The sequence below is a fragment of the Paralichthys olivaceus genome, chromosome 22, assembly GCF_024713975.1.
Source record: "Paralichthys olivaceus isolate ysfri-2021 chromosome 22, ASM2471397v2, whole genome shotgun sequence".
In the NCBI taxonomy this organism is placed as follows: domain Eukaryota; kingdom Metazoa; phylum Chordata; class Actinopteri; order Pleuronectiformes; family Paralichthyidae; genus Paralichthys; species Paralichthys olivaceus.
In genome coordinates, this window is record NC_091114.1 from 5712101 (window position 1) to 5736652 (window position 24552).

General features: G+C 40.3%; 3 protein-coding genes and 2 pseudogenes across 3 annotated transcripts; all 5 read right to left on the reverse strand.

Moving 5' to 3' along the window:
• Positions 1 to 1427: 1427 nt before the first annotated feature.
• LOC138406643 (uncharacterized) lies at positions 1428 to 3458 on the reverse strand. The gene is made up of 5 exons (XM_069519235.1): positions 3392 to 3458; positions 2606 to 3292; positions 1951 to 2064; positions 1642 to 1685; positions 1428 to 1547 (listed from the first exon to the last, which is right to left on the reverse strand). The coding sequence occupies exons 1-5, from the start codon at positions 3456 to 3458 to the stop codon at positions 1428 to 1430; spliced, it is 1032 nt and encodes a 343-aa protein (XP_069375336.1).
• Positions 3459 to 5673: 2215 nt separating this feature from the next.
• On the reverse strand, positions 5674 to 7066 carry LOC138406645 (uncharacterized; annotated as a pseudogene).
• An 801-nt stretch (positions 7067 to 7867) lies between these two features.
• Positions 7868 to 13306, reverse strand: LOC138406646 (uncharacterized). The gene is made up of 10 exons (XM_069519236.1): positions 13249 to 13306; positions 12457 to 13140; positions 12276 to 12377; positions 12164 to 12198; positions 11958 to 12074; positions 9833 to 9896; positions 9047 to 9733; positions 8391 to 8504; positions 8082 to 8125; positions 7868 to 7987 (listed from the first exon to the last, which is right to left on the reverse strand). The coding sequence occupies exons 1-10, from the start codon at positions 13304 to 13306 to the stop codon at positions 7868 to 7870; spliced, it is 2025 nt and encodes a 674-aa protein (XP_069375337.1).
• Positions 13307 to 14423: 1117 nt separating this feature from the next.
• Positions 14424 to 20381, reverse strand: LOC138406647 (uncharacterized). The gene is made up of 5 exons (XM_069519237.1): positions 20324 to 20381; positions 19529 to 20215; positions 15708 to 15833; positions 14946 to 14968; positions 14424 to 14543 (listed from the first exon to the last, which is right to left on the reverse strand). The coding sequence occupies exons 1-5, from the start codon at positions 20379 to 20381 to the stop codon at positions 14424 to 14426; spliced, it is 1014 nt and encodes a 337-aa protein (XP_069375338.1).
• Positions 20382 to 22851: 2470 nt separating this feature from the next.
• Positions 22852 to 24267, reverse strand: LOC138406648 (uncharacterized; annotated as a pseudogene).
• Between the last annotated feature and the right edge of the window lie 285 nt (positions 24268 to 24552).

A 24552-nucleotide genomic window follows, 5' to 3' on the forward strand; every position in this document is an offset into this window, starting at 1 on the left:
GTCCTGACTGAGGTTCTTCAGAGATCTTGAACCAGTAAACACTGTGTTCTCCACCACAGGTCCCAGTGTGAACTGTACAGCTGAGAGTCACAGAGCCTCCTGGCTGGATGTTCTCAGACTGATGCACCAGAGCCTGGATGTTCAACCCTGAACCTTTCACACTGACAGTGACGCCTTGTGCAAACGTCAAGACGAACATGTAGCTGTGTGCAGTAGTAAGTACCAGAGTCTGAAACTTTCAGATTAGAAATCTTTAAGTGATGTGTGCCTTTTTCAGAACCCAGCTTCCTTGAATTCATTAAAAAAGTGGTCTTGGCATTAAACATGTAAAAGCTGGAGATGAACCTCCTGTGCTGGAGTTTGTTTGTACCAGAGGAGCCATGCTGAATCATCACTTTTATAGAAACACGGCAAAGTCACATTGTCTCCAACTTTGTCTGATGATGACCGTTTGTCTTGATGCACGATGGAGGACAGATAAGATGAGCTGTGAGCTGAAGGGCAAGGAGAATAAGAACAGATGAAATGAAAATAGAAAGAAAATATGATGAGATATTGCATGAAGAGTTATTGTGAAGAAAAGGTCACAGAAACACAACTCACCCATGTTCCCTGGGAAGAGACATGTGAGATAGAAGACAAACTTGAGAGAAGTCATCATGTTTGAATTCCTGTGTTTTAAATGAGAAGAATCTTGACACGTTCTCCAGTCTTCAGAGACAAGACTGTGATTGGCCAATCTGCAGTGACACTGTTCTGTGTGTCCTATTGTGGAAACGTGATGACATGTTCACTGCCACCAATGTTTCAAGTTAGGGGCCTTCTCAGGAAATTCACACTGTGAGAGTCTCTTTATCTCACCAACATATTTTAAATCACGGAAAAAATGGATGAAAAGTCAAATAAAGGTAACTGAAGCACTTATTACAGTGACGAGTCATGATAATAAAGAAGAGGTTTATTATCTGTTCAAAGCATTTACCAATGTAGCAAATACTAGTTGACTTTGACCAACACGAGACAAAAGCAGCTTTCTTTTATTCAAGGAAATACAGACGTCATCACCTCACGTAGCAGCTTCTCAGCAGACACACTCCCTACGTGAACACACAGCAGATCAACAACGCAGCCGTCACTCGCTGCACACACACACAGATGGAGCCACAAACTTTCATTACATGAAGTTTAATCATTGTTTTCCAACTGTCATTGTCAAAGTGTCAAACCAACAAAGACCAACAGCAACTGTCCAAACATTGCCCCCCCCCACACGTTGTTGTTGTATTTCATCATTAATCACAAAAAAAGCAACATTTATATTTGGAAAGAGGATAAAAAAGCACAATAGACCAGAAACATGCTCCACCACTAAAGAAAGACTGAGAAATCCCACATCTCAAACAAAGACGGTTCTAAAACACACAATTCTACAGTTTAACACCTGAGTACACACATTCATCCCTGGTGTTGTCCCTCTGTCGTCTTGATCTGCTGGCCACTTTCACATTTAACGCAGCGTAATGGAGGCCATCTGCATCTTGGTTGCCCTAGAAACGACATATAAGTACATCAAGATGGCTCCTGATGAAAAACGTGTTTGTTGTGGAATGTAAATTTCACACTTAAAAAGATTATATTTACCTCTGCGTTTGTTGTGGAGGGAGATGATGGTTGTGTACAAGACTCTGGGTATGAAACACATATAAAAACTTTGAGTCACTCTTTTGTCCACACATGTACTGTTAGGTGCCTTTACCTCTTAACCTGATTTGAACCTTGGTTTTTAATTTAATGTGAAACATGAAACTATAATTCATGTTTTATGATTCATGCATTTATTTATGAAATGTTTTAAGGTGTCCTTATCTAGAAAGGTGCCGTGAAATAAAATGTAATATTATCATTTTGCTCAAAAGCTAAACTGAACTCTATCTAGAGATGAGTGGTTACCTGAACATCTCCAGCATGTTCTCTTGTTTATCTTGTACAGTAACACAGCCAGCAAAACACTGATGGTGAATGTCAAAGCTCCACTCAGGAAAAACACCGTCCAGTTCACCTCATCTGCAACAGGAGAAATTCTAGTAATTCTGACTCTTCTTTTTAAAATTTCATTTAACTTTGCAAGAGACAACACAAGACATTTCTATATTAGAAGAAAAAATATTATTTATAATTATAATAACAAAACTAACAATCATGTAATAATAATGATCATATAATGATATGAACCATCTGACCACTATAACAACAATAATGTCCCCATCACAATAATAATAATAGTAATAATAATATGATCATTGAGGGAAAAAAAGAAAAGAAAAAAAGCTGCACTCATACTTAATAATTCACGTCTTGTCACCACTAGTGTTATTTATAATAACAGTATATTATAACCATTACTATGATCATCGTTATCATCACCAATAATAATCATGAATAAAAAATTCTACTTAGTTGTGGTGCACACCACCACCGTCCACTGGTGGTGAAGCATTGTTGGGTCACCGTCAGGAGGGACATTCAGACAGGACAGGATTTTACCAATTGTTTGGTCCCAACTGTCACAATACATCAAGTGAGACAGTCTCTGGTAGTGACTCACCATCAACGTCCAGCTTGGTCCCGTTTCCAAACAGTATGTGTCCACATGCAGCGACAGCACAGTAGTAGGTCCCAGCATGAGAACGGTTCAGTCTCATTGACAAGTTGTAGACACAGGTGTCTGTCTGTGTGTCAGGTTTCCTCTCACACTGATCCTTCCTGTCTCCGTGGGTGTAAATGAGTCCTGACTGAGGTTCTTCAGAGATCTTGAACCAGTAAACACTGTGTTCTCCACCACAGGTCCCAGTGTGAACTGTACAGCTGAGAGTCACAGAGCCTCCTGGCTGGATGTTCTCAGACTGATGCACCAGAGCCTGGATGTTAAACCCTGAACCTTTCACACTGACAGTGACGCCCTCCGTGAACTCAAACTCAAATGAATTACTCTTTGAACAGTAGTAAGTAGCTGAGTCTGAAAGTTGCACATCTGAGATATTTAGGTGACTCACAACATCAGTAGATTCCAGAGTGAAGCGTGGATTGTTCTTGAATTCATTCAATAATGAAAAATCTTTTGAGAATTTGTAAGCGATTGAGATAAATCGAGGCTTCTGTCCTGGTGTTTGCTTGAACCAATATATCTTATTGTCCTCCCTCTCATAGAAACACTTGAAAGTCAAGTTGTCTCCAACATCAACTGATTTAAATCCACTGTGTTGATGAGACAAGATAAAATGATGCATCTGAACTGAAGAGAAAAAGGAGAAAAGCCAAACAACAGTTAATTTTATGTGACAGAAATGAAATCGTAATCAGCATCAGGACCGACTGAATATTTATAAAACACACAACTCACCCATTTTCCCGAAGAGGAAACATGTCAGGTAGAGAATGAACTGCGGAGATGTCATCATGTTGAAATCGTCGTGTTGAATGACAAACAGCCCGACACTTTCTCCTCTCTTCAGAGTAAAGACTTGTGTTGATTGGCCAGCAGGGCAACACTGATCACATGATCACTGCTACCTATGATGTGAATCTTTGTTCTTTAAATAGAATCACATGGTGAGAGACATCTGAAGCACTTAGAGTACATTATACTACTACTACTACAGGTCTCTACCTCTTCCCTGTTATGCAAGAGATTATGTGTCTTACAATGTTGAAGAAAGTGATGGAAAAATCTTGGATCAGCCCCTTTTGTCCAGATCTGAACCCAAATGTAACGGGTTATTTCTTGGCCCATGCTCTATCCCTCTCCCAACCAGCCAACCAGACAAGACAGGGGTGAAAACATAACCTCCTTAGTGGAGGAAACAGTTTTAAGAGTCACATTGTAGAGTAACTGCTCTTGAAACTTTCAGACGTGACATGTACATGACACACATTCATAGTTTATTACGACGTGTGACTTGAAAACAAAAAGATATCAGCAAAGATGAGGGCAGTGGTTTGTGTACTACATCAGAAAATGTGATCATATTTTGTGAGATCTCTTTTTATTTGCTGTGGGCTGTGGGGAACTTGTTCTATTGCTTCATCTGCCCCTTTCAAGTCCCACAGACTGGATCATGGCTACCATGTGGTTGATAGAGTAATAAATATGATTCCATGAGTAATGATTTCACATTTTATTTGTGGATATGTGTGAGTTTAACACTTTGAATCCCTATTTTATGACACTGCTTGATGAGAGCAACTTCTGGTCATTTCATTACTGTTTACTTGAAATATTCTGCTGGGGTGAAGTGAAGACACTGCAGAGACTTCCTGTTTGAAAGTGCTCAGACAAAGAGAGCAGAGGGTCTTTAGACTGTCGACCACACAGAGGCTAAATAAAGATCCTCACATGTGAGGTGTACGAAATGTTTAAACAACATGTGGTTAAGTTCTCCCCTACTTCCCCCTCCCCACTATCACTCTCTCTTCTCTCCCCTCTTTTCCACCCATCTCTCCTCTCCTCCCCCCTTTTTCTTTGCTCACCCCAACCGGTCGAGGCAGACGACCGTCCACATTGAGCCTGGTTCTGCTCGAGGTTTCTCCCTGTTAATGAGGGAGTTTTTCCTCTCCACAGTCGCCAAAGTGCTGCTCATTGTGGGAACTGTTGGGTTTCTCTATATTTAATACGATTTTAAGGTCTTGACCTTCTATGTAAAGTGCCTTGAGATAATGTATATTAGGATTTGGCGCTATACAAATAAAACTGAATTGAATTAAGATCAAGAAGTATATTCTGTATTTAGTGGGAGTGGAAAATATGGCAACTGACAACATCAAATTAGTTTGGTTGATTTAGTATCTTTAATTTGTTTTGCATTAAAAAGCTTTACATTCAGAATGTATGGAAGTGAAACATGTTCAGCTCTACTACTTTACACTGGAGTACACACATTCACTCCCGTCACCGTCTGTTTGTCTTCTTGCTCTGCTGAACCTGTGCTCCATTAAAGCAGAGTAATGTAGGTTGTCTGCATCTTCATCATCAGCATTATCATCTTCATGGTTCAAGTTTTCAGTGCCAATTATTTTTTTCATAATCTGTCTTTTCTAATCCTGAAACTTCAGAGGATTTTGTTATTCACAATGTCGAGCTACGTCACTTACTGCCCTTTAGTCTCCAACAACCTTTCTACCAACGATGAGCTTTCCACTTATTCTGTGAAGCTGTCACGATCATTTCCTTTAGTTTTCTTCTCCTGCTGCTGCTCACGCTACATTAAAGGCTCAGTTCACTCAAATAACTTGTCTTTCCCCTGAGCCTTGTGCAGTTTTTGCTTTAAACTATATTGAGGTTTTGAGATCTGCATCTCTGAGATCAGTGCTGCCGCCAACGTCCTCACTTCATAGAGGTGAACATAGTCTTAAATCACTTTGTCTCATTAGCAGATAACATGTTTGGTTGGTACACACAATGATAATAAGTCATGCAAACCTAACTAAAGCACTACTAGGGCAAACAAGGAAATGATCAAAAGATGCTTGCATGTGGTCACCATGTTTCCGACAGATAGGTGTGATCTGTGAACGGTGAAACTCGGCTTCACAAGAAAGCTCATGCTGCGGCAGGATGCACGTCGTCCACTGTTACCTTCATTACTTTGCATGAACAGACACAGTAGAAAAGAGTCATGCACACAATGGAAAACTAGTTTTATTGAGATGATAGCAAACTGAAGCTTTACATGTTTCACACGGAGGTAAACATCTTATACACAGAACTGTTCTGATGTCAGTAAAGACATAGTTACACCTACACTAATGTGGTGATTAGACACAGAGACAAATACAGAAGGTGTCCAGCTCTACTGCTTCACACTCAAGTACACACACTCACTCCAGGTATCATCCCTCTGTCCTCTGGATCTGTTCATCTTTATCTCCCTGTGAGCAATGTAGCAGGGGTCGTCTTCACTCTGCTCATCCTGGGCATGAGAAACACTCAGTCAAGTTGTTGACCATGACAGACAATGTGCACAAGTGTTTGAAGAGTAACACAACAGCTCATCTTTACCTTTGCTTTTATTTTGGAGGATGGAGCACGAGGATCTGAAAAGACAGAAAGACTTTTTAATAATGTCATATAATGATCACTGGGATCATGAAGAACAGATAGTAGCATTTACCTGGAACCCTCATCATGTATATTGAGAAAGCCAGTAAAACACTCAGCACAGTCGTGAATGCCGAAGTTGCACTGAAGAAAACCACCAGCCTGTCCAGCTCATCTGCAAAGAGACAGAGGACAGGAGACGTCACACACTTTTAACCTAAAGTAATGATCACTATTCATCACATGAGACTCACCATCAACGTCCAGCTTGGTCCCGTTTCCAAACAGTATGTGTCCACATGCAGCGACAGCACAGTAGTAGGTCCCAGCATGAGAACGGTTCAGTCTCATTGACAAGTTGTAGACACAGGTGTGTGTCTGTGTGTCAGGTTTCCTCTCACACTGATCCTTCCTGTCTCCGTGGGTGTAAATGAGTCCTGACTGAGGTTCTTCAAAGTTCTTGAACCAGTAAACACTGTGTTCTCCACCACAGGTCCCAGTGTGAACTGTACAGCTGAGAGTCACAGAGCCTCCTGGCTGGATGTTCTCAGACTGATGCACCAGAGCCTGGATGTTCAACCCTGAACCTTTCACTCTGACAGTGATTCCCTCCATAAACTCAAACTCAAATGAACGACTCTTTGAACAGTAGTAAGTAGCTGAGTCTGAAAGTTGCATATCTGAGATATTTAGGTGACTCACAACATCAGTAGATTCCAGAGTGAAGCGTGGATTGTTCTTGAATTCATTAAATAATGAAAAATCTTTAGAGAATTTGTAAGTCACTGAGATAATTCAAGGCTTCTGTCCCGGTGTTTGCTTGTACCAATAAATCCTAATGTCCTCCCTCTTGTTGAAACACTGGAAAGTCAAGTTGTCTCCAACATCAACTGATCTAAATCCTCCGTCTTGTTGAGACGAGATGAATAGTGAATAGTGTGTCGTAGCCTTTGGCTCAGTAGGTGTTATCATAGTCCAGTTTACATGCTCATGTCTTACCCATGCTAATTAGATCCATGTTGTCCAAAACATCTGAAATCTCATGGTTTATATAGAAAACCTTTTACTGCTGGTGCAGCAGTACAGCAGAGAGAGACTTCAGTGTGACTGTGTGTTTAATTAATAACGTCAGTCATAGGTCACAGCAAAAAAGACAGTGAAAATACTTTTACCACAGTTTCCATGTCTGTTGAATATGTCACACATATAAATATTTGCAACACTTCCTGTTTCAAAGTAAAAGCACTCTATCTCTCTGTCGACTGAATCCATTCATTTGTTTTAACAAGGTTTATATTGTTATTATTGTAGGACAGGAAGATGCACAGCTTCATATCATAGTGTTCTGGCATTTAGTTGAGAACGAACCTTCTTTTATTCAAGGAAATACAGACGTCATCACCTCACGTAGCAGCTTCTCAGCAGACACACTCCCTACGTGAACACACAGCAGATCAATGACGAAGCCGTCACTCGCTGCACACACACACACACGGAGCCACAAACTTTCATTACATGAAGTTTAATCATTGTTTTCCAACTGTCATCGTCAAAGTGTCAAACCAACAAAGACCAACAGCAACTGTCCAAACATTGCCCCCCCCCCCCCCCCCCACACATTGTTGTTGTATTTGATCATTAATCACAAAAAAAGCAACATTTATAATTGGAAAAAGGATAAAAAAGCATAATAGAGCAGAATCATGTTCCACCACTAAAGAAAGACTGAGAAATCCCACATCTCAAACAAAGACGGTTCTAAAACACACAATTCTACAGTTTAACACCTGAGTACACACATTCATCCCTGGTGTTGTCCCTCTGTCGTCTTGATCTGCTGGCCACTTTCACATTTAACGCAGCGTAATGGAGGCCATCTGCATCTTGGTTGCCCTAGAAACGACATATAAGTACATCAAGATGGCTCCTGATGAAAAACGTATTTGTTGCGGAATGTAAATGTCACACTTAAAAAGATTATATTTACCTCTGCATTTGTTGTGGAGGGAGATGATGGTTGTGTACAAGACTCTGGGTATGAAACACATATAAAAACTTTGAGTCACTCTTTTGTCCACACATGTACTGTTAGGTGCCTTTACCTCTTAACCTGATTTGAACCTTGGTTTTTAATTTAATGTGAAACATGAAACTTTAATTCATGTTTTATGATTCATGCATTTATTTATGAAATGTTTTAAGGTGTCCTTATCTAGAAAGGTGCCGTGAAATAAAATGTATTATTATCATTTTGCTCAAAAGCTAAACTGAACTCTATCTAGAGATGAGTGGTTACCTGAACATCTCCAGCATGTTCTCTTGTTTATCTTGTACAGTAACACAGCCAGCAAAACACTGATGGTGAATGTCAAAGCTCCACTCAGGAAAAACACCGTCCAGTTCACCTCATCTGCAACAGGAGAAATTCTAGTAATTCTGTCTCCTCTTTTTAAAATTTCATTTAACTTTGCAAGAGACAACACAAGACATTTCTATATTAGAAGAAAAAATATTATTTATAATTATAATAACAAAACTAACAATCATGTAATAATAATGATCATATTATGATATGAACCATCTGACCACTATAACAACAATAATGTCCCCATCACAATAATAATAATAGTAATAATAATATGATCATTGAGGGAAAAAAAGAAAAGGAAAAAAAGCTGCACTCATACTTAATAATTCACGTCTTGTCACCACTAGTGTTATTTATAATAACAGTATATTATAACCATTACTATGATCATCGTTATCATCACCAATAATAATCATAAATAAAACATTCTACTTAGTTGTGGTGCACACCACCACCGTCCACTGGTGGTGAAGCATTGTTGGGTCACCGTCAGGAGGGACATTCAGACAGGACAGGATTTTACCAATTGTTTGGTCCCAACTGTCACAATACATCAAGTGAGACAGTCTCTGGTAGTGACTCACCATCAACGTCCAGCTTGGTCCCGTTTCCAAACAGTATGTGTCCACATGCAGCCACAGCACAGTAGTAGGTCCCAGCATGAGAACGGTTCAGTCTCATTGACAAGTTGTAGACACAGGTGTGTGTCTGTGTGTCAGGTTTCCTCTCACACTGATCCATCCTGTCTCCGTGGGTGTAAATGAGTCCTGACTGAGGTTCTTCAGAGTTCTTGAACCAGTAAACACTGTGTTCTCCACCACAGGTCCCAGTGTGAACTGTACAGCTGAGAGTCACAGAGCCTCCTGGCTGGATGTTCTCAGACTGATGCTCCAGAGCCTGGATGTTCAACCCTGAACCTTTCACAATGACAGTGACGCCCTCCGTAAACTCAAACACATATGAACGACTCTTGAAACAGTAGTAAGTAGCTGAGTCTGAAAGTTGCACATCTGAGATATTTAGGTGACTCACAACATCAGTAGATTCCAGAGTGAAGCGTGGATTGCTCTTGAATTCATTCAATAATGAAAAAATTTTCGATAACTTGTAAGTCACTGAGATAATTCGAGGCTTCTGTCCTGGTGTTTGCTTGAACCAATAAATCATCTTGTCCTCCCTCTCATAGAAACATTTGAAAGTCAAGTTGTCTCCAACATCAACTGATTTAAATCCTCTGTGTTGATGAGACAAGATAAAATGATGCATCTGAACTGAAGAGAAAAAGGAGAAAAGCAAAACAACAGTTAATTTTATGTGACAGAAATGAAATCGTAATCAGCATCAGGACCGACTGAATATTTATAAAACACACAACTCACCCATTTTCCCAAAGAGGAAACATGTCAGGTAGAGAATGAACTGCGGAGATGTCATCATGTTGAAATCGTCGTGTTGAATGACAAACAGCCCGACACTTTCTCCTCTCTTCAGAGTAAAGACTTGTGTTGATTGGCCAGCAGGGCAACACTGGTCACATGATCACTGCTACCTATGATGTGAATCTTTGTTCTTTAAATAGAATCACATGGTGAGAGACATCTGAAGCACTTAGAGTACATTATACTACTACTACTACAGGTCTCTACCTCTTCCCTGTTATGCAAGAGATTATGTGTCTTACAATGTTGAAGAAAGTGATGGAAAAATCTTGGATCAGCCCCTTTTGTCCAGATCTGAACCCAAATGTAACGGGTTATTTCTTGGCCCATGCTCTATCCCTCTCCCAACCAGCCAACCAGACAAGACAGGGGTGAAAACATAACTTCTTAGTGGAGGAAACAGTTTTAAGAGTCACATTGTAGAGTAACTGCTCTTGAAACTTTCAGACGTGACATGTACATGACACACATTCATAGTTTATTACGACGTGTGACTTGAAAACAAAAAGATATCAGCAAAGATGAGGGCAGTGGTTTGTGTACTACATCAGAAAATGTGATCATGTTTTGTGAGATCTCTTTTTATTTGCTGTGGGCTGTGGGGAACTTGTTCTATTGCTTCATCTGCCCCTTTCAAGTCCCACAGACTGGATCATGGCTACCATGTGGTTGATAGAGTAATAAATATGATTTCATGAGTAATGATTTCACATTTTATTTGTGGATATGTGTGAGTTTAACACTTTGAATCCCTATTTCATGACACTGCTTGATGAGAGCAACTTCTGGAAATATCATTACTGTTTACTTGAAATATTCTGCTGGGGTGAAGTGAAGACACTGCAGAGACTTCCTGTTTGAAAGTGCTCAGACAAAGAGAGCAGAGGGTCTTTAGACTGTCGACCACACAGAGGCTAAATAAAGATCCTCACATGTGAGGTGTACGAAATTAATAAATAACGTGGTTAAGTTCAAGACGTATATTCTGTATTTAGTGGGAGTGGAAAATATGGCAACTGACAACATTAAATTAGTTTGGCTGATTTAATATCTTTATTTGTTTTGCATTAAAAAGCTTTACATTCAGAATGTATGGAAGTGAAACATGTTCAGCTCTACTGCTTTACACTGGAGTACACACATTCACTCCCGTCACCGTCTGTTTGTCTTCTTGCTCTGCTGAACCTGTGCTCCATTAAAGCAGAGTAATGTAGGTTGTCTGCATCTTCATCATCAGCATTATCATCTTCATGGTTCAAGTTTTCAGTACCAATTATATTTTTCATAATCTGTCTTTTCTAATCCTGAAACTTCAGAGGATTTTGTTATTCACAATGTCGAGCTACGTCACTTACTGCCCTTTAGTCTCCAACAACCTTTCTACCAAAGATGAGCTTTCCACTTATTCTGTGAAGCTGTCACGATCATTTCCTTTAGTTTCCTTCTCCTGCTGCTGCTCACGATACATTAAAGGCTCAGTTCACTCAAATTACTTGTCTTTCCCCTGAGCCTTGTGCAGTTTTTGCTTTAAACTATATTGAGGTTTTGAGATCTGCATCTCTGAGATCAGTGCTGCCGCCAACGTCCTCACTTCATAGAGGTGAACATAGTCTTAAATCACTTTGTCTCATTAGCAGATAACATGTTTGGTTGGTACACACAATGATAATAAGTCATGCAAACCTAACTAAAGCACTACTAGGGCAAACAAGGAAATGATCAAAAGATGCTTGCATGTGGTCACCATGTTTCTGACAGATAGGTGTGGTCTGTGAATGCTGAAACTCGGCTTCACAAGAAAGCTCATGCTGCGGCAGGATGCACGTTGTCCACTGTTACCTCCACTACTTTGCATGAACAGACACAGTAGAAAAGAGTCATGCACACAATGGAAAACTAGTTTTATTGAGATGATAGCAAACTGAAGCTTTACATGTTTCACACGGAGGTAAACATCTTATACACAGAACTGTTCTGATGTCAGTAAAGACATAGTTACACCTACACTAATGTGGTGATTAGACACAGAGACAAATACAGAAGGTGTCCAGCTCTACTGCCTCACACTCAAGTACACACACTCACTCCAGGTATCATCCCTCTGTCCTCTGGATCTGTTCATCTTTATCTGCCTGTGAGCAATGTAGCAGGGGTCGTCTTCACTCTGCTCATCCTGGGCATGAGAAACACTCAGTCAAGTTGTTGACCATGACAGACAATGTGCACAAGTGTTTGAAGAGTAACACAACAGCTCATCTTTACCTTTGCATTTATTTTGGAGGATGGAGCACGAGGATCTGAAAAGAGAGAAAGACTTTTTAATAATGTCATATAATGATCACTGGGATCATGAAGAACAGATAGTAGCATTTACCTGGAACCCTCATCATGCATATTGAGAAAGACAGTAAAACACTCAGCACGGTCGTGAATGCCGAAGTTGCACTCAAGAAAACCACCAGCCTGTCCAGCTCATCTGCAAAGAGACAGAGGACAGGAGACGTCACACACTTTTAACCTAAAGTAATGATCACTATTCATCACATGAGACTCACCATCAACATCCAGCTTGGTCCCGTTTCCAAACAATATGTGTCCACATGCAGCAACAGCACAGTAGTAGGTCCCAGCATGAGAACGGTTCAGTCTCATTGACAAGTTGTAGACACAGGTGTGTGTCTGTGTGTCAGGTTTCCTCTCACACTGATCCTTCCTGTCTCCGTGGGTGTAAATGAGTCCTGACTGAGGTTCTTCAGAGTTCTTGAACCAGTAAACACTGTGTTCTCCATCACAGGTCCCAGTGTGAACTGTACAGCTGAGAGTCACAGAGCCTCCTGGCTGGATGTTCTCAGACTGATGCACCAGAGCCTGGATGTTCAACCCTGAACCTTTCACACTGACAGTGACGCCCTCCGTGAACTCAAACACATATGAACGACTCTTGAAACAGTAGTAAGTAGCTGAGTCTGAAAGTTGCACTTCTGAGATTTTTAGTTGACTATCAACATCAGTAGATTCCAGAGTGAAGCGTGAATTGTTCTTGAATTCATTAAATAACAAAAATTCTTTCCTGACTTTGTAAGTCACTGAGATAGTTCGAGGCTTCTGTCCTGGTGTTTGCTTGAACCAATAAATCTTATAGTCCTCCTCATAGAAACACTGGAAAGTCAAGTTGTCTCCAACATCAACTGATCTAAATCCTCTGTGTTGATGAGACAAGATAAAATGATGCATCTGAACTGAAGAGAAAAAGGAGAAAAGCAAAACAACAGTTAATTTTATGTGACAGAAATGAAATCGTAATCAGCATCAGGACCGACTGAATATTTATAAAACGCACAACTCACCCATTTTCCCGAAGAGGAAACATGTCAGGTAGAGAATGAACTGCGGAGATGTCATCATGTTGAAATCGTCGTGTTGAATGACAAACAGCCCGACACTTTCTCCTCTCTTCAGAGTAAAGACTTGTGTTGATTGGCCAGCAGGGCAACACTGATCACATGATCACTGCTACCTATGATGTGAATCTTTGTTCTTTAAATAGAATCACATGGTGAGAGACATCTGAAGCACTTAGAGTACATTATACTACTACTACTACAGGTCTCTACCTCTTCCCTGTTATGCAAGAGATTATGTTTCTTACAATGTTGAAGAAAGTGATGGAAAAATCTTGGATCAGCCCCTTTTGTCCAGATCTGAACCCAAATGTAACGGGTTATTTCTTGGCCCATGCTCTATCCCTCTCCCAACCAGCCAACCAGACAAGACAGGGGTGAAAACATAACTTCTTAGTGGAGGAAACAGTTTTAAGAGTCACATTGTAGAGTAACTGCTCTTGAAACTTTCAGACGTGACATGTACATGACACACATTCATAGTTTATTACGACGTGTGACTTGAAAACAAAAAGATATCAGCAAAGATGAGGGCAGTGGTTTGTGTACTACATCAGAAAATGTGATCATGTTTTGTGAGATCTCTTTTTATTTGCTGTGGGCTGTGGGGAACTTGTTCTATTGCTTCATCTGCCCCTTTCAAGTCCCGCAGACTGGATCATGGCTACCATGTGGTTGATAGAGTAATAAATATGATTTCATGAGTAATGATTTCACATTTTATTTGTGGATATGTGTGAGTTTAACACTTTGAATCCCTATTTCATGACACTGCTTGATGAGAGCAACTTCTGGTCATTTCATGACTGTTTACTTGAAATATTCTGCTGGGGTGAAGTGAAGACACTGCAGAGACTTCCTGTTTGAAAGTGCTCAGACAAAGAGAGCAGAGGGTCTTTAGACTGTCGACCACACAGAGGCTAAATAAAGATCCTCACATGTGAGGTGTACGGAATTATTAAATAACGTGGTTAAGTTCAAGAAGTATATTCTGTATTTAGTGGGAGTGGAAAATATGGCAACTGACAACATCAAATTAGTTTGGCTGATTTAAAATCTTTATTTATTTTGCATTAAAAAGCTTTACATTCAGAATGTATGGAAGTGAAACATGTTCAGCTCTAGATCTTTACACTGGAGTACACACATTCACTCCTGTCACCGTCTCTTTGTCTTCTTGCTCTGCTGAACCTGTGCTCCATTAAAGCAGCGTAATGTAGGTTGTCTGCATCTTGATGAACCTGCTAATAAAACATAAAAGTCATTTTCCATATTAGGAGGATATGTGTCTGAACATAGCTGATGTAGACAAGTGTTGAGAACAGAATTATTAAAGTCTAACTTCACCCAAAGTCCATGGAAATTTAAAAAATGCTGTTAGAATGCAGCGCTGGGAGGTGGGGCTAAGACACATGTACGACATACGAATTAGTTTGCTAAAGCTAAGTTATCTATATTGTCTATGGTCAACAACTCCCGTAGCAGCACACACACTTCTGCAAAATGTGATATTGAAACCAGCATTAATGTATTTCATCAAAGATCAGTCATAGGATTTAATTCTTAGTTCATTGGTCAAAAAATATAAAAAAGTGTGTGGTAGATATTCAAAGCTACTAAAGTAGTGCAACACTAACACTTACCTCCATATTCAGAGCTGCTGCAGCTGCTTGAGAGTCTAGTTGTGACAAAAGACAACAACAAAAGTCTTATTCAAGATGCAATGAGCTGATGAACTGGATGTGGGGTGACTCTATTAGATGGATCAAAAGTCATGAAGTAAATTGGTCCATCACTTCATTGAGATTGAGTCATGGTGCAGTACTGCATAAACAAACACCAGCACTTTATTACCACTCTCAATCTGTGGCATGGACAATGTTTTCATGACGGTTATTTTCTTCAATGTACAAATAAGTATATTAAAATCTAAATGCATGATGATGTTATTAAAATCTGTTTTAGAGAACAACTAGAATGACGTTGTGAAGAGTGCAAACTGGCACCAAGGTCCAACACTCGCTTCTAATTCAATCGAGCTGGACCAACTTGACGTCATTCATGTCTATAACTTGAGTTGAAATATTTCTACAACATTTGCGTGATGCAATATCATGAAAGCCAATCAGCACTGGCAGGTCCTGGCACCCGTCCGAGCTAGTGGGTGCTCAAACTGGCCACTGATCAGCTTCAGGTAGCACTGGGTTGTGTTTTAGTGTGAACGTGGATAAGACAAATCCTGCGACGTGTGAATGCACCATAAGAGATTTCCCTTTCTGTCTTTCAATGAATCTAGATGTTCAAGTAACATGTTGCAACACTAACTCATGAATGTCTTTGCTGTTCTTCAGTATCATGCAAACTGAATTCACACCAACAAATATAAATGATGAGGATTACCCCACCTGAGCACTGGCAGCAGTTTGTCTTGGACGCTCTTTGTGTTGTGTAAGCCAAAGAAACAACCAGGATTGTGGTGAACGCCAAAGCTCCACTCAAGAAATACACCAAGTGAAGATAGTCCACCACCTCTGCAGAGAGCCAGACATCAGGAGACATCACTGAGCTTTCCACCACTATTTAACAAATGTCACAATCTTTAAAAAAACTTTTTTTTACCTTTAAAGTTCACTTTGGTGCCGTTTCCAAACAGTATGTGTCCACATGCAGCGACAGCACAGTAGTAGGTCCCAGCAATCTTTGATTATGTTTGATAGTCCGTTTTGGAAGGTATCAACCAAGACTTTGTCATTCCAGCCACTATCACCTGCTAAGGTCTGAAACTCGATAGCATAATCCATAACAGTTTGTTTAATGGTGACCAAATTCTGGAAAGACTCCCAGCAATGGTTCGTGAGGTTGAAGATCTTGGAGAGGGCCTCTGTGAACAGGACTGAGGATTGGCACACCGGGGAGTTATGAGCAAATTCAGCTGTAGCCCATGCCTCTGCTCTGCCGGACAAGTGGGTGATGATTAAGGCTAGTTTGGCTCTCTCTGTGGGTAAGGAGGCAGCTTGCAGCTCAGAATGTAGTCCACACTGTCCCAGGATCGCTCAACAGTTTTCTGAATCCTCCCAGAAACACTCCGGTTCCGCCAGGTGAGGAGACGGGGGCTGCTGAAGTAGCTGGAACTACAGGGGATGTAGCAGACAAGGATCCTCCCATAAACCATGTTGAGCTGGGAATCTTGAAGGGAGATACGCTCATCCTGCTGGTGGAGAGCAGCACAAACTGGAACCAGCTGGGTCCATTCTTGGCCAGTTTGTACTATCAGAACAGATCAGATCATTAAAAATCTCTTTTTTATTTCATACATTATTCTCTTGAGGGATAGAGGTTCAGTCATTTCTGGTATCCATTTGATGAAAGTTATGGATATGTGGCAGGGGCTAAAACCTGGAACAGTAATTGCTAGACCATGTGGGATCATAGACGATGCTTCCTGGAAACAGTGAAACCTATATCAATGAATTAATTTCACACTTTACTGTCCCAGCACTTATTATAGGGACAAGTCATGAAAATAAAGATGAATGTATTATCTGTTAAAACCATCTACCAATGTAGTCAATAATAGTTGACCATGACCAACACAAGTCAAAAATAGACTTTATATGTGAGTGTCTGTGCACATGTGTAACAGAGAGGGAGCGAGAAGCATTGAGTGTGTTTTTGTGTGTTTGTGAGAGAGAGAGACACTTAAGAGCATGAAGCGGGAGACTCAATTGTCTAACTGTTAAAGCCACAACAATGTCAATTTTGTTTATATTGGACACCACGCCAGAGTCACGATTAAATAAAGACTTTATTCACAATACCAAATAATAAAGAAATGTTAAAGTAATCTGAGAGAGTTTGGAGGCCTGACCAAAAAAAGATAGCATGGGACGATCTGGACCAACGAGGCAATGAGCCATCAAGTCCAGATACTTCCCCTCCTGTCGATAGTATCACTATCTAAATAAAACAAAAACCAAAAAGAGAGCACTACTAATACAAATTTAAAATGCAATGTTGAAGTGTTGGATGTGTTCTGCAACCTTTGTGTCTCCATGACCTTCCCCCACAAACGCACACACACACACACACTCACACACGCACACACACACACACACACACACAGGAGCTAAAACGTTTGATTCTTCCTTAGCTTCATTGTTTACATTCATTTCAGGGCAGATGGTGGATACACACCGGTGACATAAACTTGTGTCGTAGCCTTTGGCTCAGTAGGTGTTCTCATAGTCCAGTTTACATGCTCATGTCGTACCCATGCTAATTAGATCCATGTTGTGTAAAAGAGCTGAAATCTCATGGTTTATATAGAAAACCTTTTACTGCTGGTGCAGCAGTACAGCAGAGAGAGACTTCCGTGTGACTGTGTGTTTAATTAATAACGTCAGTCATAGGTCACAGCAAAAAAGACAGTGAAAATACTTTTACCACAGTTTCCATGTCTGTTGAATATGTCACAAATATAAATATTTGCAACACTTCCTGTTCCTGTTTCAAAGTAAAACGCACTCTATCTCTCTGTAGACTGAAACCATTTAATTTTTTTTTAACAAGGTTTATATTGTTATTATTGTAGGACAGGAAGATGCACAGCTTCATATCATAGTGTTCTGGCATTTAGTTGAGAAGGAACCTTCTTTTATTCAAGGAAATACAGACGTCATCACCTCACGTAGCAGCTTCTCAGCAGACACACTCCCTACGTGAACACACAGCAGATCAATGACGCAGCCGTCACTCGCTGCACACACACACAGACGGAGCCACAAACTTTCATTACATGAAGTTTAATCATTGTTTTCCACATGTCATCGTCAAAGTGTCAAACCAACAAAGACCAACAGCAACTGTCCAAACATTGCCCCCCCCCCCCCCCACACGTTGTTGTTGTATTTGATCATTAATCATAAAAAAAGCAACATTTATATTTGGAAAAAGGATAAAAAAGCATAACAGACCAGAATCATGCTCCACCACTAAAGAAAGACTGAGAAATCCCACATCTCAAACAAAGACGGTTCTAAAACACACAATTCTACAGTTTAACACCTGAGTACACACATTCATCCCTGGTGTTGTCCCTCTGTCGTCTTGATCTGCTGGCCACTTTCACATTTAACGCAGCGTAATGGAGGCCATCTGCATCTTGGTTGCCCTGGAAACGACATATAAGTACATCAAGATGGCTCCTGATGAAAAACGTATTTGTTGCGGAATGTAAATTTCACACTAAAATGATTATATTTACCTCTGCATTTGTTGTGGAGGGAGATGATGGTTGTGTACAAGACTCTGGGTATGAAACACATAAAAACTTTGAGTCACTCTTTTGTCCACACATGTACTGTTAGGTGCCTTTACCTCTTAACCTGATTTGAACCTTGGTTTTTAATTTAATGTGAAACATGAAACTTTAATTCATGTTTTATGATTCATGCATTTATTTATGAAATGTTTTAAGGTGTCCTTATCTAGAAAGGTGCCGTGAAATAAAATGTATTATTATCATTTTGCTCAAAATCTAAACTGAACTCTATCTAGAGATGAGTGGTTACCTGAACATCTCCAGCATGTTCTCTTGTTTATCTTGTACAGTAACACAGCCAGCAAAACACTGATGGTGAATGTCAAAGCTCCACTCAGGAAAAACACCGTCCAGTTCACCTCATCTGCAACAGGAGAAATTCTATTAATTCTGTTTCCTCTTTTTTAATTTTTAATTTAACTTTGCAAGACAAGTGACAAGACATTTCTATATAAAAAGAAAAAATAGTATTAATAATTATAATAACAAAACTAATAATCATGTAATAATAATGATCATATAATGATATGAACCATCTGACCACTATAACAACAATAATGTCCCCATCACAATAATAATAATAGTAATAATAATATGATCATTGAGGGAAAAAAAGAAAAGAAAAAAAGCTGCACTCATACTTAATAATTCACGTCTTGTCACCACTAGTGTTATTTATAATAACAGTATATTATAACCATTACTATGATCATCGTTATCATCACCAATAATAATCATGAATAAAAAATTCTACTTAGTTGTGGTGCACACCACCACCGTCCACTGGTGGTGAAGCATTGTAGGGTCACCGTCAGGAGGGACATTCAGACAGGACAGGATTTTACCAATTGTTTGGTCCCAACTGTCACAATACATCAAGTGAGACAGTCTCTGGTAGTGACTCACCATCAATGTCCAGCTTGGTCCCGTTTCCAAACAGTATGTGTCCACATGCAGCCACAGCACAGTAGTAGGTCCCAGCATGAGAACGGTTCAGTCTCAGTGACAAGTTGTAGACACAGGTGTGTGTCTGTGTGTCAGGTTTCCTCTCACACTGATCCTTCCTGTCTCCGTGGGTGTAAATGAGTCCTGACTGAGGTTCTTCAGAGTTCTTGAACCAGTAAACACTGTGTTCTCCATCACAGGTCCCAGTGTGAACTGTACAGCTGAGAGTCACAGAGCCTCCTGGCTGGATGTTCTCAGACTGATGCACCAGAGCCTGGATGTTCAACCCTGAACCTTTCACACTGACAGTGATTCCCTCCGTGAACTCAAACTCAGATGAATTACTCTTGAAACAGTAGTAAGTAGCTGAGTCTGAAAGTTGCACTTCTGAGATTTTTAGTTGACTATCAACATCAGTAGATTCCAGAGTGAAGCGTGGATTGTTCTTGAATTCGTTTAATAATGAAAACGTTTTTGATAACTTGTAAGCGATTGAGATAAATCGAGGCTTCTGTCCTGGTGTTTGCTTGAACCAATATATCTTATTGTCCTCCCCCTCATAGAAACACTGGAAAGTCAAGTTGTCTCCAACATCAACTGATGTAAATCCACTCTCTTGTTGAGACAAGATAAAATGATGCATCTGAACTGAAGAGAAAAAGGAGAAAAGCAAAACAACAGTTAATTTTATGTGACAGAAATGAAATCGTAATCAACATCAGGACCGACTGAATATTTATAAAACACACAACTCACCCATTTTCCCGAAGAGGAAACATGTCAGGTAGAGAATGAACTGCGGAGATGTCATCATGTTGAAATCGTCGTGTTGAATGACAAACAGCCCGACACTTTCTCCTCTCTTCAGAGTAAAGACTTGTGTTGATTGGCCAGCAGGGCAACACTGATCACATGATCACTGCTACCTATGATGTGAATCTTTGTTCTTTAAATAGAATCACATGGTGAGAGACATCTGAAGCACTTAGAGTACATTATACTACTACTACTACAGGTCTCTACCTCTTCCCTGTTATGTAAGAGATTATGTGTCTTACAATGTTGAAGAAAGTGATGGAAAAATCTTGGATCAGCCCCTTTTGTCCAGATCTGAACCCAAATGTAACGGGTTATTTCTTGGCCCATGCTCTATCCCTCACCCAACCAGCCAACCAGACAAGACAGGGGTGAAAACATAACCTCCTTAGTGGAGGAAACAGTTTTAAGAGTCACATTGTAGAGTAACTGCTCTTGAAACTTTCAGACGTGACATGTACATGACACACATTCATAGTTTATTACGACGTGTGACTTGAAAACAAAAAGATATCAGCAAAGATGAGGGCAGTGGTTTGTGTACTACATCAGAAAATGTGATCATATTTTGTGAGATCTCTTTTTATTTGCTGTGGGCTGTGGGGAACTTGTTCTATTGCTTCATCTGCCCCTTTCAAGTCCCACAGACTGGATCATGGCTACCATGTGGTTGATGGAGTAATAAATATGATTCCATGAGTAATGATTTCACATTTTATTTGTGGATATGTGTGAGTTTAACACTTTGAATCCCTATTTCATGACACTGCTTGATGAGAGCAACTTCTGGTCATTTCATTACTGTTTACTTAAATATTCTGCTGGGGTGAAGTGAAGACACTGCAGAGACTTCCTGTTTGAAAGTGCTCAGACAAAGAGAGCAGAGGGTCTTTAGACTGTCGACCACACAGAGGCTAAATAAAGATCCTCACATGTGAGGTGTACGAAATGTTTAAACAACATGTGGTTAAGTTCTCCTCTACTTCCCCCTCCCCACTATCACTCTCTCTTCTCTCCTTTCTTTTCCACCCATCTCTCCTCTCCTCCCCCCTTTTTCTCTACTCACCCCAACCGGTCGAGGCAGATGACCGTCCACATTTGAGCCTGGTTCTGCTCCAGGTTTCTCCCTGTTAATGAGGGAGTTTTACCTCTCCACAGTCGCCAAAGTGCTGCTCATTGTGGGAACTGTTGGGTTTCTCTATATTTAATAAGATTTTAAGGTCTTGACCTTCTATGTAAAGTGCCTTGAGATAATGTATATTATGATTTGGCGCTATACAAATAAAACTGAATTGAATTAAGTTCAAGAACTTTATTCTGTACTTAGTGGGAGTGGAAAATATGGCAACTGACAACATCAAATTAGTTTGGCTGATTTAATATCTTTATTTGTTTTGCATTAAAAAGCTTTACATTCAGAATGTATGGAAGTGAAACATGTTCAGCTCTACTGCTTTACACTGGAGTACACACATTCACTCCTGTCACCGTCTGTTTGTCTTCTTGCTCTGCTGAACCTGTGCTCCATTAAAGCAGAGTAATGTAGGTTGTCTGCATCTTCATCATCAGTATTATCATCTTCATGGTTCAAGTTTTCAGCACCAATTATTTTTTTTCATAATCTGTCTTTTCTAATCCTGAAACTTCAGAGGATTTTGTTATTCACAATGTCGAGCTACGTCACTTACTGCCCTTTAGTCTCCAACAACCTTTCTACCAAAGATGAGCTTTCCACTTATTCTGTGAAGCTGTCACGATCATTTCCTTTAGTTTTCTTCTCCTGCTGCTGCTCACGCTACATTAAAGGCTCAGTTCACTCAAATTACTTGTCTTTCCCCTGAGCCTTGTGCAGTTTTTGCTTTAAACTATATTGAGGTTTTGAGATCTGCATCTCTGAGATCAGTGCTGCCGCCAACGTCCTCACTTCATAGAGGTGAACATAGTCTTCAGTCACTTTGTCTCATCAGCAGATAACATGTTTGGTTGGTACACACAATGATAATAAGTCATGCAAACCTAACTAAAGCACTACTAGGGCAAACAAGGAAATGATCAAAAGATGCTTGCATGTGGTCACCATGTTTCCGACAGATAGGTGTGATCTGTGAACGGTGAAACTCGGCTTCACAAGAAAGCTCATGCTGCGGCAGGATGCACGTCGTCCACTGTTACCTTCATTACTTTGCATGAACAGACACAGTAGAAAAGAGTCATGCACACAATGGAAAACTAGTTTTATTGAGATGATAGCAAACTGAAGCTTTACATGTTTCACACGGAGGTAAACATCTTATACACAGAACTGTTCTGATGTCAGTAAAGACATAGTTACACCTACACTAATGTGGTGATTAAACACAGAGACAAATACAGGAGGTGTCCAGCTCTACTGCCTGGACACTACAGTATTAGTATAAAAAGCCCATAGGTGCAACAACATCATTTGTGGTTTCCTGCACTGCACACTTTCACTGCTTTATTCCTGAGTTCACACATTCAGCCTTTCTGTTGTCCCTCTGTGGTCTTGATCTGTTGGAGAAGTTTACATTCAAAGCAGCATAATGGAGGTCGTCTGCATCTCGGTAACCCTGGTTACAAAACATGTAGAGGCGGATTAGGATATTATATAGATAGAAATAGAAATTGAAACGGTAAAAGGATGTTTGAATGGTCATTAACGTCACCTGTGGATTTGTTGTGGGGGGAGCTGATGATCTTGCTTGTGACTCTGGTTATAAAACACACAAAATGTTCCTTTATTCAGAAGTTATATTCAGTGAATGCAAGCTATTGGATGAAACTGTTTCCACGTACCTGTGCACTGGCAGCTGTTTCTCTTGATTGTTTGATACATGGAGGAAGCCAGAGAAACTCACAGGAAGATGGTGGCTGTCAGAGCTCCGCTCAAGAAATAAACATGAGATCTGGGAGATTTCAACTCATCTGCAGAGAACAAGAGCTTATTTCTGTCTTGTTACAACATTTGATTAGAAACTTATACAAAATATTATTTCATTAAACAAGATGAGCTCTGTTACTCACGTTTAAAGTCCAGCTTGGTCCCGTTTCCAAACAGTATGTGTCCACATGCAGCGACAGCACAGTAGTAGGTCCCAGCATGAGAACGGTTCAGTCTCATTGACAAGTTGTAGACACAGGTGTGTGTCTGTGTGTCAGGTTTCCTCTCACACTGATCCTTCCTGTCTCCGTGGATGTAAATGAGTCCTGACTGAGGTTCTTCAGAGTTCTTGAACCAGTAAACACTGTGGTCTCCACCACAGGTCCCAGTGTGAACTGTACAGCTGAGAGTCACAGAGCCTCCTGGCTGGATGTTCTCAGACTGATGCACCAGAGCCTGGATGTTCAACCCTGAACCTTTCACACTGACAGTGACGCCCTGTGCAAACGTCAAGACGAACATGTAGCTGTGTGCAGTAGTAAGTACCAGAGTCTGAAACTTTCAGATTAGAAATCTTCAAGTGATGTGTGCCTTTTTCAGAACCCAGCATCCTTGAATTCATTAAAAAAAGTGGTCTTGGCATTAAACATGTAAAAGCTGGAGATGAACCTCCTGTGCTGGAGTTTGTTTGTACCAGAGGAGCCATGCTGAATCCTCACTTTTATAGAAACACGGCAAAGTCACATTGTCTCCAACTTTGTCTGATAATGACCGTTTGTCTTGATGCACGATGGAGGGCAGATAAGATGAGCTGTGAGCTGAAGGGCAAGGAGAATAAGAACAGATGAAATGAAAATAGAAAGAAAATATGATGAGATATTGCATGAAGAGTTATTGTGAAGAAAAGGTCACAGAAACACAACTCACCCATGTTCCCTGGGAAGAGACATGTGAGATAGAAGACAAACTTGAGAGAAGTCATCATGTTTGAATTCCTGTGTTTTAAATGAGAAGAATCTTGACACGTTCTCCAGTCTTCAGAGACAAGACTGTGATTGGCCAATCTGCAGTGACACTGTTCTGTGTGTCCTACTGAAGAAACGTGATGACATGTTCACTGCCACCAATGTTTCAAGTTAGGGGCCTTCTCAGAAATTTCACACTGTGAGAGACTCTTTATCTCACCAACATATTTTAAATCACAGAATAAATAAATCACAGGTACACACAGTAATGACATACATGGCATGAAGCTGATCACCATTATGCT

Excerpts from the sequence above, each read along its gene's own strand:
- LOC138406643 (XM_069519235.1), bottom strand. The coding sequence starts at position 3,458 with ATGATGACATCTCCGCAGTTCATTCTCTACCTGACATGTTTCCTCTTC. Across the intron at positions 3,293-3,391 it reads CGGGAAAATGGGTGAGTTGT|TTCAGATGCATCATTTTATC; the intron begins GTGTTTTATAAA and ends TTTTCTCTTCAG. Across the intron at positions 1,548-1,641 it reads CCTCCACAACAAACGCAGAG|GGCAACCAAGATGCAGATGG; the intron begins GTAAATATAATC and ends TGTCGTTTCTAG.
- LOC138406646 (XM_069519236.1), bottom strand. The coding sequence starts at position 13,306 with ATGATGACATCTCCGCAGTTCATTCTCTACCTGACATGTTTCCTCTTC. Across the intron at positions 8,126-8,390 it reads AACATGCTGGAGATGTTCAG|AGTCTTGTACACAACCATCA; the intron begins GTAACCACTCAT and ends TTTCATACCCAG. Across the intron at positions 7,988-8,081 it reads CCTCCACAACAAATGCAGAG|GGCAACCAAGATGCAGATGG; the intron begins GTAAATATAATC and ends TGTCGTTTCTAG.
- LOC138406647 (XM_069519237.1), bottom strand. The coding sequence starts at position 20,381 with ATGATGACATCTCCGCAGTTCATTCTCTACCTGACATGTTTCCTCTTC. Across the intron at positions 14,969-15,707 it reads AAACTGCTGCCAGTGCTCAG|CTGCAGCAGCTCTGAATATG; the intron begins GTGGGGTAATCC and ends ACTCTCAAGCAG. Across the intron at positions 14,544-14,945 it reads CAGCAGCTCTGAATATGGAG|GTTCATCAAGATGCAGACAA; the intron begins GTAAGTGTTAGT and ends TTTTATTAGCAG.